At 36.6% G+C, this 14,959-nt stretch overlaps 1 protein-coding gene across 1 annotated transcript; it reads left to right on the top strand.

The window, feature by feature from the left end:
* Positions 1–62: 62 nt before the first annotated feature.
* Positions 63–13,909, top strand: tspan31 (tetraspanin 31). Its single transcript, XM_059332806.1, has 6 exons — positions 63–226; positions 2,926–3,093; positions 3,256–3,336; positions 4,006–4,146; positions 4,505–4,615; positions 10,212–13,909. Exons 1-6 carry the CDS (start codon positions 164–166, stop codon positions 10,284–10,286), a joined length of 639 nt encoding a protein of 212 aa, XP_059188789.1. The 5' UTR covers positions 63–163; the 3' UTR covers positions 10,287–13,909.
* Positions 13,910–14,959: the final 1,050 nt, after the last annotated feature.

Genomic DNA, 14,959 nt, shown 5'->3' with positions numbered 1-14,959 from the left:
GGATGACGTCGACGAGCGTCACATGCGGCGCTGACGTCATCAGTCACGCCCTCCGCTGACCAAAAACATTGGTGTCCAGCCTTTAGCGCCCCGGAGAGCCCGACTACACTCACTTTGTTTTACATTTAAGTCTTATCCGTCAGCCGATAGAGGTTCTTCGAATATGGTCTGTGGCGGTTTCACCTGCTCCAAAAATGCGCTTTGTTCCCTGAATGTGGTTTACATGGTGAGTGAACAAAATGGATCATCATCATGCTAACTTTGAGCTAGCCACATTAGCTTAGCCCAGCTAGCTTCTGAATGAACTAACGGCTCACAAAGATGAACTGATTTCACCTTTTGTTTCACATTCCTCTGTTTTTATTTTGCAGCCGATACATGGTATGGACCAATATCTTCTCAATATATATCATACAAGTTAGACATTCGTTTCCTTACTATAAATAAATATAGAAAGTAGTGATTTTAACTCACCGTAGCTAGCCTTTTAGCTAGCGCCATTATGTGTATGGAAGCTACCGTTAGCTGGGAGGCCAACTGACCCCAAAAATGTGAAACTGACATGTCTAGATGGCTAATCTCCCACTCCCTCTGTCCTTATCACACCAAAACCTGTCACAACAAGATTTAATCAGCCCATGTGTGTGTTTTTGTTTCAGTCATGTGAGTGGTGATAGTCAACATGTTGGCTTCAGCTCAGCTAACGTAAACTCACCGTGAACTTGTTGTGCTGATTAAATCTAGTACAGCAGTCCTAGAGGAATATAACCTTTTCTGAAACTAGACATTGTGACTTTATGGTGAATTTTAGAGCTGTGGTTTGTGTTTGTGTTTAGGATTCTCGTTGCCTAGAATAGAAAGCCTTTATTGTCATTGTATACAAGTATACAACGCTGTTCCTCATTGAGTACAAGAAGACATACGTAATAAACAAACTAAAAAGGCAAACATTTCAAATATGGAAGTGCACAGTTAGTGTCGAATGAGTGCAAGTACAAAGAGTTCTATGCATTGCTATCTTCAAGATTATAGGAAGATATTCAAGCCTACAGGAGAACATTTGCAAAACTGGGATGTGTAAACAGTAAAATGATGAATAGCAACATAAGTGAAAAACAGTAAAAGTAACAAATCGCAGCACAATTTACAGTGTTGGACTGTGTGTCTGAAACTAAGGTAGCAATTAGGCAGTGTTTGTTTGTGTTTAATGTGTTTAGTGAGCTTTGTTATTCTAAATAAATCAATTAAATGAAATAGAATTGGGTAGATATAGCCTCAAAATACACCTGAATCTACATAACAAACTAGTAGCTGTCCCATGAAAGGATTATGTCAGGTTTTATTCATTACAGGGCTGTTGCATTCCATCATATCATACAGCTGTTTCTATTGTTGAGTCTATAAATGTGTCATCATACATTACTGGTGTGTTCACCCTGCTCCTCTTCTGCCATGAGCTCAGTGTTGCTGGTTGATGTGTCCAGTGGGCAGAAGGACATTAATGCTTAACTGACCTGTCATGTCTATTTATATTGTGCAGAACCTAAAAGAGTAGTCCTTTTAAAAAATGAAGATATAACTGTATTTATTCAAAGTGATATTCTTGCAAAGAAAGAGTGCAAATAAAAGAAAATCCAAACAATGATGTTATCTGTGCAACAAACTGATGTACCAAATATACAATCACTACAGATGTAATAGTTATGTCTTTTCAAACAATAAGAGACAATAGAACTTTATTAATTATCGTGCCACAGATTGCTCTACAATTACAACATACAAATATAATAAACATGCATTCATAAAAGTAATAAACAGTTAAAATAGTTACAAGACTTAATCCTGATCCTAACACCAGTGTATTAGCATTAACAAATGCAACAATATGCTGCCTTTTTTATGATAAACTGTATATTTTTGGGGTTTGGACTCGATCAGAAAATTGAATAAATTTGAAGATAAGAGCACGATGGATATATTTCCCTGAAAATTATTTTAGAGGGGGAAAATTGGTATATATAGTTGAATTCAGAATGGACCGTTTCTTTGTTCCAGTTGTTAGTTGCAGCCCTACTGTGATATAATGCTATCAGAATACCTCTATTAAGCCTAAATGCTGTTGTCAAACTGCATTGCAGTTAACTTATACAATTTACTTAAGCTTTTAACTGAAGTCTTGTTCAGTTGTTTGCGTTCGTCTTACTCTTACCTGCTGTCTTCGTTCTGACAGGTAGGCACTGTGTGTGATACGAGGGATTAAAGGTAGCTTTGCATTTGTTTGGCTTGATTTGTGACACACCGTGAGCCAAGCAGTTGCTTCACTGCTGAAAGAAACACTTGAGATACGACCCACCCAAGGCAGAAAACTTTGGAACGTGTGCCACGAAACATGTTGACAGATGAGTCACTGTAACTGTGATGCTGTGGTTGCTGTGTAAAATCAGAGCAGTGAAGGAAAAATGCATAAAATCGAGGACAAATAGTCCCTTTTATGAAATGATGTAAGATTTTGTCAGCTCCCATCGGAAATAAAGGCACCAGCTTGTTATTTAAGCTTTTAATATTGCAGAAACTAAGCAAAACTTACTTTCAATTAGGAGTAATTAATTCAAGAAACAAAACGTCATAAGGAACTCAATGTTTTTAATTTGTTCCAGATGATTGAAATCAGTAAGCAGTTGTTATTCAGCAGTCTTATGACGCAGGGCCACGTGAAGAGTTGTTTCTTTCTCTGTGACTGTTGCTGTGCTCTACCTGCATTATTCAGTAGGCAAACACTTTAACTTGAATCATCAGAGGCCTAAACTGGTGTTTAAAGGATAACTGGTGTTTGTGGTAATCAAAACTCGGCACCGTGACCGCATGATCCGCTCCGTCCTGCCTCAGCTGACTCTGGTTAACCTCCCTTTCCTCTGCTCCCTCCAGCTGGTCGGGCTGCTGCTGATCGGAGTAGCAGCATGGGGGAAGGGGTTCGGCCTGGTGTCGAGCATCCACATCATCGGAGGGGTAATCGCAGTGGGCGTCTTCCTGCTGCTCATCGCTATTGTTGGACTCATCGGAGCAATACACCACCACCAAGTCATGCTTTTCTTTGTATCCTTTACCCTCGTTGGCTCAGCTGCAGTTGATTTGAAAATGTGGTTTTGTTCTTGTGTGTGTTAATGTTTTGTTCTTGTGTGTGTTAATGTTTTGTTCTTGTGTGTGTTAATGTTTTGCTCGCTTTGCACCGTTGTTTCCTTGACTTCTTGCTCCCAGTACATGGTCATTCTTTTCATCGTTTTCCTGTTCCAATTCGGAGTTTCCTGTTCCTGCTTGGCAATGAATCGTGGGCAGCAGGTGAGCAAACTTTATTTTTACTGTTTTCTTCTCTTACATTGAGAGTTTAACACTTATCATAACATATTTATGTCTGAATGAATACAGAAAGTAGCCTCATTTTATTGAGGGTCTGCAAAAAGTCCTGAGGGTTTGGAAAAGGCTTAATTTAAGACATTATGTGTTCAAGTGTATGCTTGTTTAGGCTTATGCTTTGTTTTCTACATAATACGGTGTTTCATCGACTCAATCATTCTTGTAATTATAATTAAATAATCATGATCAAAACATACAATCAAAATTAAAGGTAACATATGGTAAAATTTCACAATTAAATTTATAGTAACTGGTGAGATGATAAAGGCTTGAAGTTTGAACATTTTTGAAGTGGAACCGTCCCGTCCCCGAGCTGTTTGACTGATGAGGGTGTCTAAGATGAAAAGGATGCATTTGTCTGTTCCACTGCATTCTGTCTTAATCTGCTTTTATTCACACAACTTTTCACAATTGGATTACAAAGTTGTCCAGGCTCAAAGCCTTTATCGTCACATCAAAAGTAACAAGTTTGAATATGATTTAAGTCTGGACATCTTTGGTTTAGCTATCATGAAAGTGCTTGAATCTTAGTCATAAAAAGCTGTAACAACTGGTTTATTCGTCAGTAAGAACCCTGTTTATTTGTCTTTCCAGGAGGGACTTCTGAACTCTGCCTGGGGAATGTTGGAAAATAAGACCAAGACAGACCTGGAGAGCCAGCTGAACTGCTGTGGGCTACTCAACGTCACCGCCAGCCGGACACAGTTTGATCAGGACGTACATTTCTGCCCTGCTGTGAGTCTAACATATCATTTTTTTCATTTCTTCATCAAGAAAAACAATGCATGTCTTAATAGAAAACCTCTTTTGACAGTCGCTGCATTATGCAACTAATGTTCATTCACATTGTAGCATTCTTGAAAAAAAAAGTTCAACTGCATCTTCCAAAAATATTGCAGTTTCACAGTATGTTTCCTGTTACACAATATGCCACGCTGAATAAAGTCACATAAGCACTTCCCTTCACCAGGATAAGTTAAAAGTACATTTTCTGTAGTTCTCAGAGCTAATACTGGCTTAGCTGAAAAACCCTTGACTCATCCTGCAGAAGACTAAAGGCCTTTTCTTCTTTTTTTTGTGTCTTTCATTCAAGTTGTGCAAAACACAAACTGGCTGTTACACCTGCGGGGATATGATGCTGACTCATGCAACAGAGGCTCTGAAGATCCTCGGGGGCGTCGGGCTTTTCTTCAGCTTCACAGAGGTGAGCTTCTGGTCAACGAGCCTACATCTGCTAACCATCCGCTCATTTAATCAGTCTAATAAGTCTCTGAGGGCCAAAAGACACTGAGTTGAGTTGAGTTGAACACGAACTGGAGTGATTGAAAACTTCATCCAAAGCCACATACAGTAGTGTTCAAAATAATAGCAGTCCAATGTGACTATCCAGATTAATCCAGGTTTTTAGTATATTTTTTATTGCTAAATGTCAAAGGTACCAGTAGGTGCAGTAGATTCTCAGAAAACCAACAAGACCCAGCATTCGTGATATTCACGCTCTTAAGGCTGTGCAATTGGGCAATTAGTTGAAAGGGGTGTGTTCAAAAAAATAGCAGTGTGGCATTCAATCAGTGAGGTCATCAATTTTGTGAAAAAACAGGTGTAAATCAGGTGGCCTCTATTTAAGGATGAAGCCAGCACTTGTTGAACATGCATTTCTCTTTGAAAGCCTGAGGAAAATGGGTCGTTCAAGACATTGTTCAGAAGAACAGTGCACTTTTACAGCAAACAATTATAGGCTGTTCAGCTAAAATGATCTCCAATGCTTTAAAATGGAGAGCAAAACCAGAGACACGTGGCAGAAAACGGAAGACAACCATCAAAATGGATGGAAGAATAAGCAGAATGGCAAAGGCTCAGCCAATGATCAGCTCCAGGATGATGAAGAGAAATGGAGGAACATTTTGTGGACCGATGAGAGTAAAATTGTTCTTTTTGGGTCCAAGGGCCGCAAACAGTTTGTGAGACGAGCCCCAAACTCTGAATTCAAGCCACAGTACACAGTGAAGACAGTGAAGCATGGTGGTGAAGCATCATGATATGGGCATGTTTCTCCTACTATGGTGTTGGGCCTATTTATCACATACCAGGGATCATGGATCAGTTTGCATATGTCAAAATACTTGAAGAGGTCATGTTGCCTTATGCTGAAGAGGACATGCCCTTGAAATGGGTGTTTCAACAAGACAATGACCCCAAACACACTAGTAAACCAGCAAAATCATGGTTCCAAACCAACAACATTGATTTTATGGAGTGGACCTTAATCCAATTGAGAACTTGTGGGGTGACATCAAAAATGCTGTTTCTGAAGCAAAACCAAGAAATGTAAATGAATTGTGGAATGTTGATAAAGAATCTTGGAGTGGAATAACAGCTGAAAGGTGCCACAAGTTGGTTGACTCCATGCCACACAGATGTGAAGCAGTTATAAAAAACTGTGGTCATACAACTAAATATTAGTTTAGTGATTCACAGGATTGCTAAATCCTAGAAACAAAAAAGTTTGTACAAAATAGTTTTGAGTTTGTGAAGTCAATGGCAGACACTGCTATTTTTTTGAACACACCCCTTTCAACTAATTGCCCAATTGCACAGCCTTAAGAGCTGCATATCACGAATGCTGGGTCTTGTTGGTTTTCTGAGAATCTACTGCACCTACTGGTACCTTGTTTGCCATGTAGCAAAAAAAAATGTACTAAAAACCTGGATTAATCTGGTTAGTTACATTGGACTGTTATTATTTTGAACACTACTGTATCTCTGAGATTCAGGAATAATAGGGGGGATTGTCATGTTTCCAGTCTTTCCTGTCCTCTCCTCTCTGCTCTGTGTGAACAGCCTTTCCTGTCCTCTCCTCTCTGCTCTGTGTAAACAGATTTTCAGTGAATATTTGTCACGTGACCGTTGGTCTCAGCAGAATCAATCATGTCTTCACAGTGTCTCTGGGGAGCAGAATTTAATGTTTTTAACAGGACCTGGTTAGTGCAAACGCTTTATTTTAAATGACACATAGAATTAAGAGATTCTGACAGAAATATCAAAATTTTAAGCTTCGTTTTGTCCCTTTTCTAACGGAACCCTTCGTAGCAGTTCAATGATTGTCAGAAAGTTCAAATTTTGTCGTTAATACCTGTTTTTACAGTTTCTTTTTTAAATTTTTTTTTTTTTTACGAGAAACAATGTATTTTGGCGGTCTTTTAAAGAAAACATACCTTTCTACAGGGTTAAATGATGTTAAACCATCCACTCTGTTGGACTATAAGCTGGAATACTTTGCAGACAGAGAGATGAGGCAGTGATGTAATTGTCCTGTTAGCGGCAGAGTTTAGTGACTCTGAATGAAATGATGTATAATGCTAAGAGTAAAATGCCTTGGGGGATGAACGGCTCAGTACAGAGAAGCAGGAAGACGATATTATGACTGATTAGCACTTGCATGTTCCTGGCTGGGTCGTGTGTTAGCAGTGTCATGTGCTCCTGTCATATTTAACTCACTGTGACCTCGTTTTTCACTGCAATATATCAGTCCTGCACCTCTGGGGGCAAGCAAACTTGTGGTTAGAAGTACAGAGAAGTCATGTCTTTGGTGCAGAATAACACATTTAATGAAAAAACAAGTTGAATTTATTTATTCATTTTACAACAACTGGAAGAGAAAGGCAACATTTTTCCAAGTGTCCACAAGTTTTACCTTTTCTTTTGGGAAAAAATGGGGTCCACATGCTATACATATTGAACTATTTTCATTTTTACAACCTGTCCTCTCCTCTCTGCTCTGTGTAAACAGATTTTCAGTGAATATTTGTCCCGTGACCATTCGATCAATTATGTCTTCACAGTGGCCCTCATTTATCAAACAAGAGTAGAAACGAGTGCAGATCTAAGCATATATTTCGACAGGGTCCCGTGTGATTTATCAAACGATCGTTTCTCTTCAATCACAGCGTAAAAATGACCGGCTGTTGATAAATGTGGCGGCTCGAAACAAGTGTAATTTAAATACCACGCCATAATATATACCCTATTCAGATGGCTCGCCTGGAGAGTTTACGACACCGAAGGACGCAATACGGCCAAATAGAGGATTTCTTTCCCCCCTAAAGTCAGCTTTATTAGCAAAGTGCACCATTACAAATAACAACAGGAGTGAAATAGACATATTACAGAAATACGCAGCAACGGAGGTTTATGAAATAAGAGTACTGATCGTTATAAACTCAAACAAGTTCGGTGAATATTTTACATTTGGAGCACGGACTTAGAAGTTTTCACAGCTTTTTGGTTGAAGGAGGTAAACAATGTTTTAAAGTAAGTTTTAATTCCAAAAGAAGAGGAATTTCTCAGAGGCAGAAAGTGAAACGATGACTTCCAACAGCTGCAACAGAACAAACTGGTTTTGTTTGGCAGCATAAAAAGTGAAACCCTTAACATTCTTTGGTTTGTCACCATTAAAAAAACAAGACGCGGCAGAGTTTGATCAGCTCCAGGCATCGATACAATAGTCCAAGATCAATTCTCTGACTCAGACGTGTGGACTTCACGCTGACTCAAATGTACGCACACAAGCTGAGAGCAGACGTGAGATCTGATCGTACCCTCCGATCACGTCCAAATTGATAAATGCCAAGGCTTGCGTAGAAATGATGGTGCGCCCACTTTATGCTCACTTTCTGTCGTATGCTCGTTTAATAAATCAGGGCCATTGTCTCTGAGGAGCAGAATTTGACAGGATCTGGTTATACCAAGGGGTTTATTTTTTGGCAGAAATTGAGTTAAGACATGTATAATTAAGTTATTTAGATTTGATATCACTGTTTTAAGCCTAGATTTGGTTATTTTTTTCCTGTCTGTGCGATATGATAAGGTGAGATGGTGTGATAGTGTGACGACAGGCAAGAAAATTTACAAAAAGTCTTTCATTTGAATTGCAACAACTTTTTGCTTAATTTGTAAACAAACATCACATTCGGATGAAGCTGTTGTTGCCTTTTCAAAGTATTGTGTTTTATTATGATGTGTTTTAACCATCCATGGAAGCCAAAGGCGAAATTCCACATTTGTTCACAAACGTGGACAGAGTTTAGTGACTCTGAATGAAATTATGTATAATGCTGCAAGCAAGACGCCCGGGGGGGAATAAACGCCTCGGTGCAAAGAGGAAAGGATGAAGCTATCGTGACTGATTATCGCTCGCATGCTCCTGTCTGGCTTGCGTTTTAGCTGCTAACAGCTACAGTTGTTTACCAACCAGCCCTGTCTCATGATGACCTGCTGATGGATTCTGTTGTGACATTTTCTATTAAAATAAAGAGAGAAATGATCATACAAACAAGTTATATTTACAACCACAAACTAAGGATTTACAACCTTAGTTTACATGTTGGAACAGGAGTAAAAAGAAGTACAAATCTCTTCTTAATTAAGTTATTAATTGATTTTTCACCACTTATACTCTAATTACTTTCCCAACATCTGCATAAATATAATAGTTATCTTTTATCTCTGTCATAAAAAATATAGATTAATTACTGATAATACAAATCCTTACCAAAAATAGAAATTCATTATGAATCAAATAAATAAAATGAATTACTTATAACTGTGATTTAATCCACTGGTTTTTGGGTCCTGATCCCCAGGGAGGGGCGTGGAAACTTTTATATGTGTTTTTTTAATATGTCTTTTATAAGAGATAACACTGAATATAATGAATAAATAGGCAGAACAAAAGACAAAAATTCTAAAAGAAAATACAGGTGCATCTCAATAAATTAGAATATCATAGAAAAGTTTATGTGAGTAATTAAATTCAAAAAGTGGAAATAACACATTATATAGATCCATTACACACACACTGAAACATTTCATGTCTTTATTTATTTAATTTCTTCTAATTGTAATGATTATTGCTTACATTTAATAAAGACCTAAAATTCAGTGTCTCAAAAAAAAAATAATATTACAAAAGACCAATTTTTTATGCATGTTTACTATGGAAATGTGAGAATTGTGTTTCGTGTTGTAACTTGTCTCTTTTTTTATGCTGCTTTTTTAATGCTGCTTTCTTGGCCAGGTCTCTCATGTATACAGTCACGGAAAAAATGATTAGACCGCCCTTGTTTTCTCCTTGCTTTCTTGTTCATTTAATGCCTGGTACAATTAAAGGTACATTTGTTTGGACAAATATAACAATACCAACACAAATATCTGATAAGAGTTTAATTTAAGAGCAGATATCTAGCTATTTTCCATGGTTTTATTGCTTATTATCAAGAAAACCATGGAAAATGGCTAGATATCAGCCCTTTGAGCCTATTTTTGGTGTTATCATTATTTTTGTCCAAACAAGCAGGCATTAAAAGGAACAAAGAACTTGAAGAAAACAAGGGTGGTCTAATATTTTTTTCCATGACTGTAGAATGATTACTGATAATACATATCCTTACCACAAATACATTTGTTTTGTTTTTTATATATGTTTTTTAATGTCTTTTTTAACAGAATACACTGAATTTAAGGAATAAATTGGTCTAACAAAAGAGAACATTTCTAAAAAAATGTTGAATGCTAAGACAGAAATGATGTTCAATGTTTATAACAGTAAAAAAGACTTATTAATACAGAAATAAGGAAAATATATATTTTTTGTTTTAGTTAGCCATCATAATGTACACATAATTTAAATCAAATGTGCAACAGTGGGTGCCCGCGAGATATGAGATGATGCCTTTGAGGGTCCCTTTCTTAATTAACATACAGTTTCATGACGTGTATATTTGTGTTTGTGTCGTTGTCAGATCCTGGGGGTGTGGCTCGCCGTGCGCTACAGGAACCAGAAGGATCCACGAGCGAACCCAAGTGCTTTCCTATAGTCTGTCCTAGTACGCAGCGCCTCGCCGTAGAGGTTCAGACACACTGGTACACATAGAATCATGCACATCTAGATACAATACAACACCGCACTAACCACAGCCACACAGGATGGACGAGCACACGCAGCACCTGACAAACACTGACACACACACACACACACACACACACACACACACACACACACACACACACACACACACACACCTACACCTACACCTGAGACTGAGAAGCTACAACAACCTGTCCAGAAATGTTGGAAGACCTGGATACTTATGTATGAAAGGATAACAAGTGTGTCGGTATCGTGACCCAGCCTTGACTTGAGTACCAGATTTCCTGTTAGTTTCCAACTTTGTGACAAGGGATGAGACATCTCTGCATGTTCCTACGCCTGCACAGACAAACAGACAAACAGCCTCACACACACACCCACACACACACACACACACACCAACCAAATGACTGTGCCGTGCCCAACAGAATAACATGTATGCACCTTGAATTTTCTCCCTCTCGTCTCAAACGTAGTGCCACCACATTAACGACAAATATATTCCTTTGGTCAGTGCTGTCGGTGATGTGTAGAACTGTAAACCTAAACATGTCCAGTGTGATCAGTTTGTTCTCTGTCGACCAGAGGGGGAAGAAAGAAAGAAAGAAAGAAGGCACATACTGGACATTTGGTGTAAACTAGTTTTTGAATTGTATGTAAATGTTCTTTTTTCAGATGCCACAAATGCCGGGAGTTAAAGGGGGAGTCTGGCTTGTTTTTTGTGGAAGTGAAGGTTGTCTGAGGTTCTTATCTAGAGTCAGTGTAGATGGTGGTCGGCACACATCCAGCCTGGAGAAGCAGTCTCAATCCAGTCAGACAATTGTGTGAAAATTGTATGTGGTTCAGGTCTGCTGGTTGATTAACACATACAGTCATGGAAAAAATGATTATGATGAATGATAAATGATAATGACCACCCTTGTTTTCTTTCTTGTTTATTTTAATGCCTGGTACAAATATAAGTGCATTTGTTTTGACAAAAAAATGATAACACCAAAAATAGGCTCAAAGGGCTGACATCTAGCCATTTTCCATGGTTTTCTTGATAATGATTTTGGTTGTGAAGAAAACCATGGAAAATGGCTAGATGTCAGCTCTTAAATTGAATTCTTATGAGGTATTTTTGTTGTTTTCATTATATTTGTCCCTAACAAATGTACTTTTAGTTGTACCAGGCATTAAAATGAGCAAGAAATTGAAGAAAACAATGGTCTAATAATTTTTCGATGACTGTATTTTTGTGTGGATGCATATTAATGGATGGGCTTTAAAAGAGCTTAATAGTGGAAAACATACATGCATAAAAAGTATTAAAGAAACTGTATAAACAACAACAATATGATCCACTGCCCAACCCGATCGGTTGTTTACTGCTGTGGACGGAGGCAGCAGCAAAATGTATTTAGACACCTAAAAAAATCAATATCAGTTTGAGTGTTCGCTATACTTCGAATATTCTCACTGCTTTACCTCGCCAGACCGCTCAGTCAGACAGCACAGTTTAAGTTTACTTGGAAGAATTGAAGCTGTTGTTATTTATGTGCTCTTTAAACCCACCAAACTCCACTGACCTCCTGTAGCTTGTTTTGTTGCTAGTTTGTGTTAATTGTGAAGGCTGATCGACTAAAGACATTTTAGTTGGTGTACAATGACCATACCAACCCGAAGCATCAGTATTTAACCACTCTTTCTCAAGAATCGCACACAGCACCTTTTGAGTGACTGATCAGTAAAATTCAGTTTCTCCACAAAGAGTCATGTAAAACAACAACACCTTGTTGACTAGAGAAATCTTAATCTACGTGGAATAAAATTACACAAACAAACTAACAGTGGACCAGCGCGCTCACGCTCTGCACGGTTAAATTATTGTTTTTGTCAATGGAGTGTGGCAGCTTTGTAAATATAGCGAACACTTAAATCAGGGTTTGATTAACAAGGTCTTGACAGTTTGGATAAATATTAACCGTTATGTTTTCAAGGATAGGAATATGATTGATTTTGAGTATACAGTCATGTACAAAATTATTAGACCACCCTTATTTTCTTCAATTTTTTGTTCATTTTAATGCCTGGTACAACTAAATATACATTTGTTTGGACAAATATAATGATAACAAAAATAGCTGGTAAGAGTTTAATTTAAGAGCTGATATCTAGACATTTTCCTTGGTTTTCTGGATAATAACCAAAATCATCAAGAAAAATATGGAAAATGCCTAGATAACAGCTCTTAAATCAAAACTCTCATCAGCTATTTTTGTTATTATATTTGTCCAAACAAATGTACCTTTAGTTGTACCAGGCATCGAAAAGAACAAGAAATGGAAGAAAACAAGGGTGGTCTAAAAAATTTTCCATGACTGTTGATCAAAACAAAGTTAATACAAACAGCCGATTAGATCTAAATCAACAGTTTAGATGATGAGAAAGGCTTCTGGTTTGAAAATGTTTGGTTTAAATGCCTTGAAAGTGCTTTTATTTTCCTAAAAAGCTGTATGAACCCTTTTTGAACTGATTTAGATAGTTTCTTATACATATTGCTCTTCCCTGCTTCTTCACATTGAAGTCTGGATTTGTACCTCAAACAACCACACACAAAAAGTCCAAACTCTCCCTTTTAAAAGGAATAGGAAGCAAGAATAGATGTTAGGTGATGTAGTTGCTAGTCTTTCGGGTTCAAAATATTTATGAACTGTAACTGAGCCAACTAACTTTTAACAGTCGGAGGTATTAGGGTGCCGATGGACTGCAGCCTTGATGTTGTACATAATCTTTTAGAAATCATTCTCGATGGGTTTGCCATGTAGTTGCCCCTCCAGCTGGGAGGTCTGCCTGCATATGATCCATCTTCCTCTATTTAATATGTTCCTTTGTGTCGCACAGTGCTGTAGCTTAGTATAGATTCTGGTTGTAGAGAAGTGGGTTCAGGTACGTCTCATTACCTTCTGTGTAACTGGAAGAAATCACATTAAAAAAAGAATTAATAAGTGTTGTTTAATTTGAAATAATTGGCTTAAACTGCTCATTGCAAACCCAGTTTTCTTTTTAATAGTTTTAATTGTGAAAATGTGCTCTTGGTTGCAATTTTTCTTTTTTTGTAATATTTGCCATCAGCTGTTTTCGTTCATCAGTGTTAAATGCTTTGTAAAAAAAAAAAAGTAAAAAATAAACTTGTTAAATATTTTCAGGATCTATTTAAGTTAAGTTTGAGAAGCACATGAGGTTGAAGTTTTGTCGTAGATTAATTTTGATGCCTAGCTCGATGTTGATAAGTCACTGCTCATTAATTCTCTCTTTTTAAGGTGTTTTTTCTCTTTTTTTTTTAATTGCTTTTTAACTTAAAGGACTAACACAAACTGTAACTACATGTCTTACTTGAACCTGGATTTTTTCCTGCTGCTGATTTGGAGTCATCGCTGGTGTAAAACAAACATTTTGACAGATCTTAAGCATTGTTATTATGCCATATATTAAACCTCACTTTGAATTTGTGTGCACTTGTTATTCAAATGTATCTTGAATTTTTGAGACTTAATTTTCCAAATAATAAAACCTCAAATTGGAAAATGTTTCACTTGTCATCATTAAGTATTTGTCTGTCTTTTAAAAAATATATAAATGTGATTTTTTAAAATTATTTCTTTCACAAGTCTCATTTTTGTTGACGTACATTAAAATTATGGTCTATTTCCTTACTTTTTAGTAATTACATTACATATTCTGGCTAACAATACAAAATAATAAATCAATTATTATATCAATAAGCCTTTATTGTTCCCCAGGGGGTAAATTCACAAGCTACCTATTAAATATGTATAAATAAATTAAAATATTTACCAGCTGCAGCATTTACGAACACATTAATGCATCAATATAAATTATTATACTTACCATTTATACTATTATGAGTATGTATGATGGTCAATTTCAGTAGTAATTATTTTATATTTGTATCAATTATATATTTTATCTCCATAATCCTTTTATATCATGTTTTATATCATTTTTTATTAGTAGTAGAAGGTGTCCATGTCAATTCTGATGATAACAATAACTTTAATTCATTTATTCATTATTTTTATTAGTATGTGTAATGGTCAATTTCAATAATTATAATAAAATAATAATTACAATTGTACAATTATTTCTGTGGGTAATCATTAATTTAAAATTACTATAATATGGATATTTTAAATTATTACTACAGCACAGTACTACTACTAATAATGTTGAATAATAGAATAATACATTTGTTTAAAATCTTTTTTTAAATAATAATAGTAATAATTATTATTGTTATTATTATTTTGGGCCAGTCTGCATAATGACAACTTTTTACTTTTGATATTTTAGGTATATTTTCATGCTAATTCTTTTTAACTACAGTGTGGTATTGCTACTTTTCCTGAAGTTAAATATCAATATTCCTCTTCTGCTGTTGGTTACAAACTTTCTTGTGAAATTATTTCTCTTGTCACAAGATCACACAGAGTTGATGAGTTTGGGTGTGGTGAGTCTGACCACATGGAGGCAGTAGAGAGTCTTTGCAAGTGCTGTTTCTGTGTTTGGTCACACTTATTGTGATTTCAGCCTCTCTGACGTGGTAAATACCTCCAG

Source organism: Centropristis striata, chromosome 5, assembly GCF_030273125.1.
Source record: "Centropristis striata isolate RG_2023a ecotype Rhode Island chromosome 5, C.striata_1.0, whole genome shotgun sequence".
NCBI classification, from domain to species: domain Eukaryota; kingdom Metazoa; phylum Chordata; class Actinopteri; order Perciformes; family Serranidae; genus Centropristis; species Centropristis striata.
Note: the sequence above shows the minus strand (reverse complement) of the source record. Positions and strands in the feature narration are given on the sequence as shown.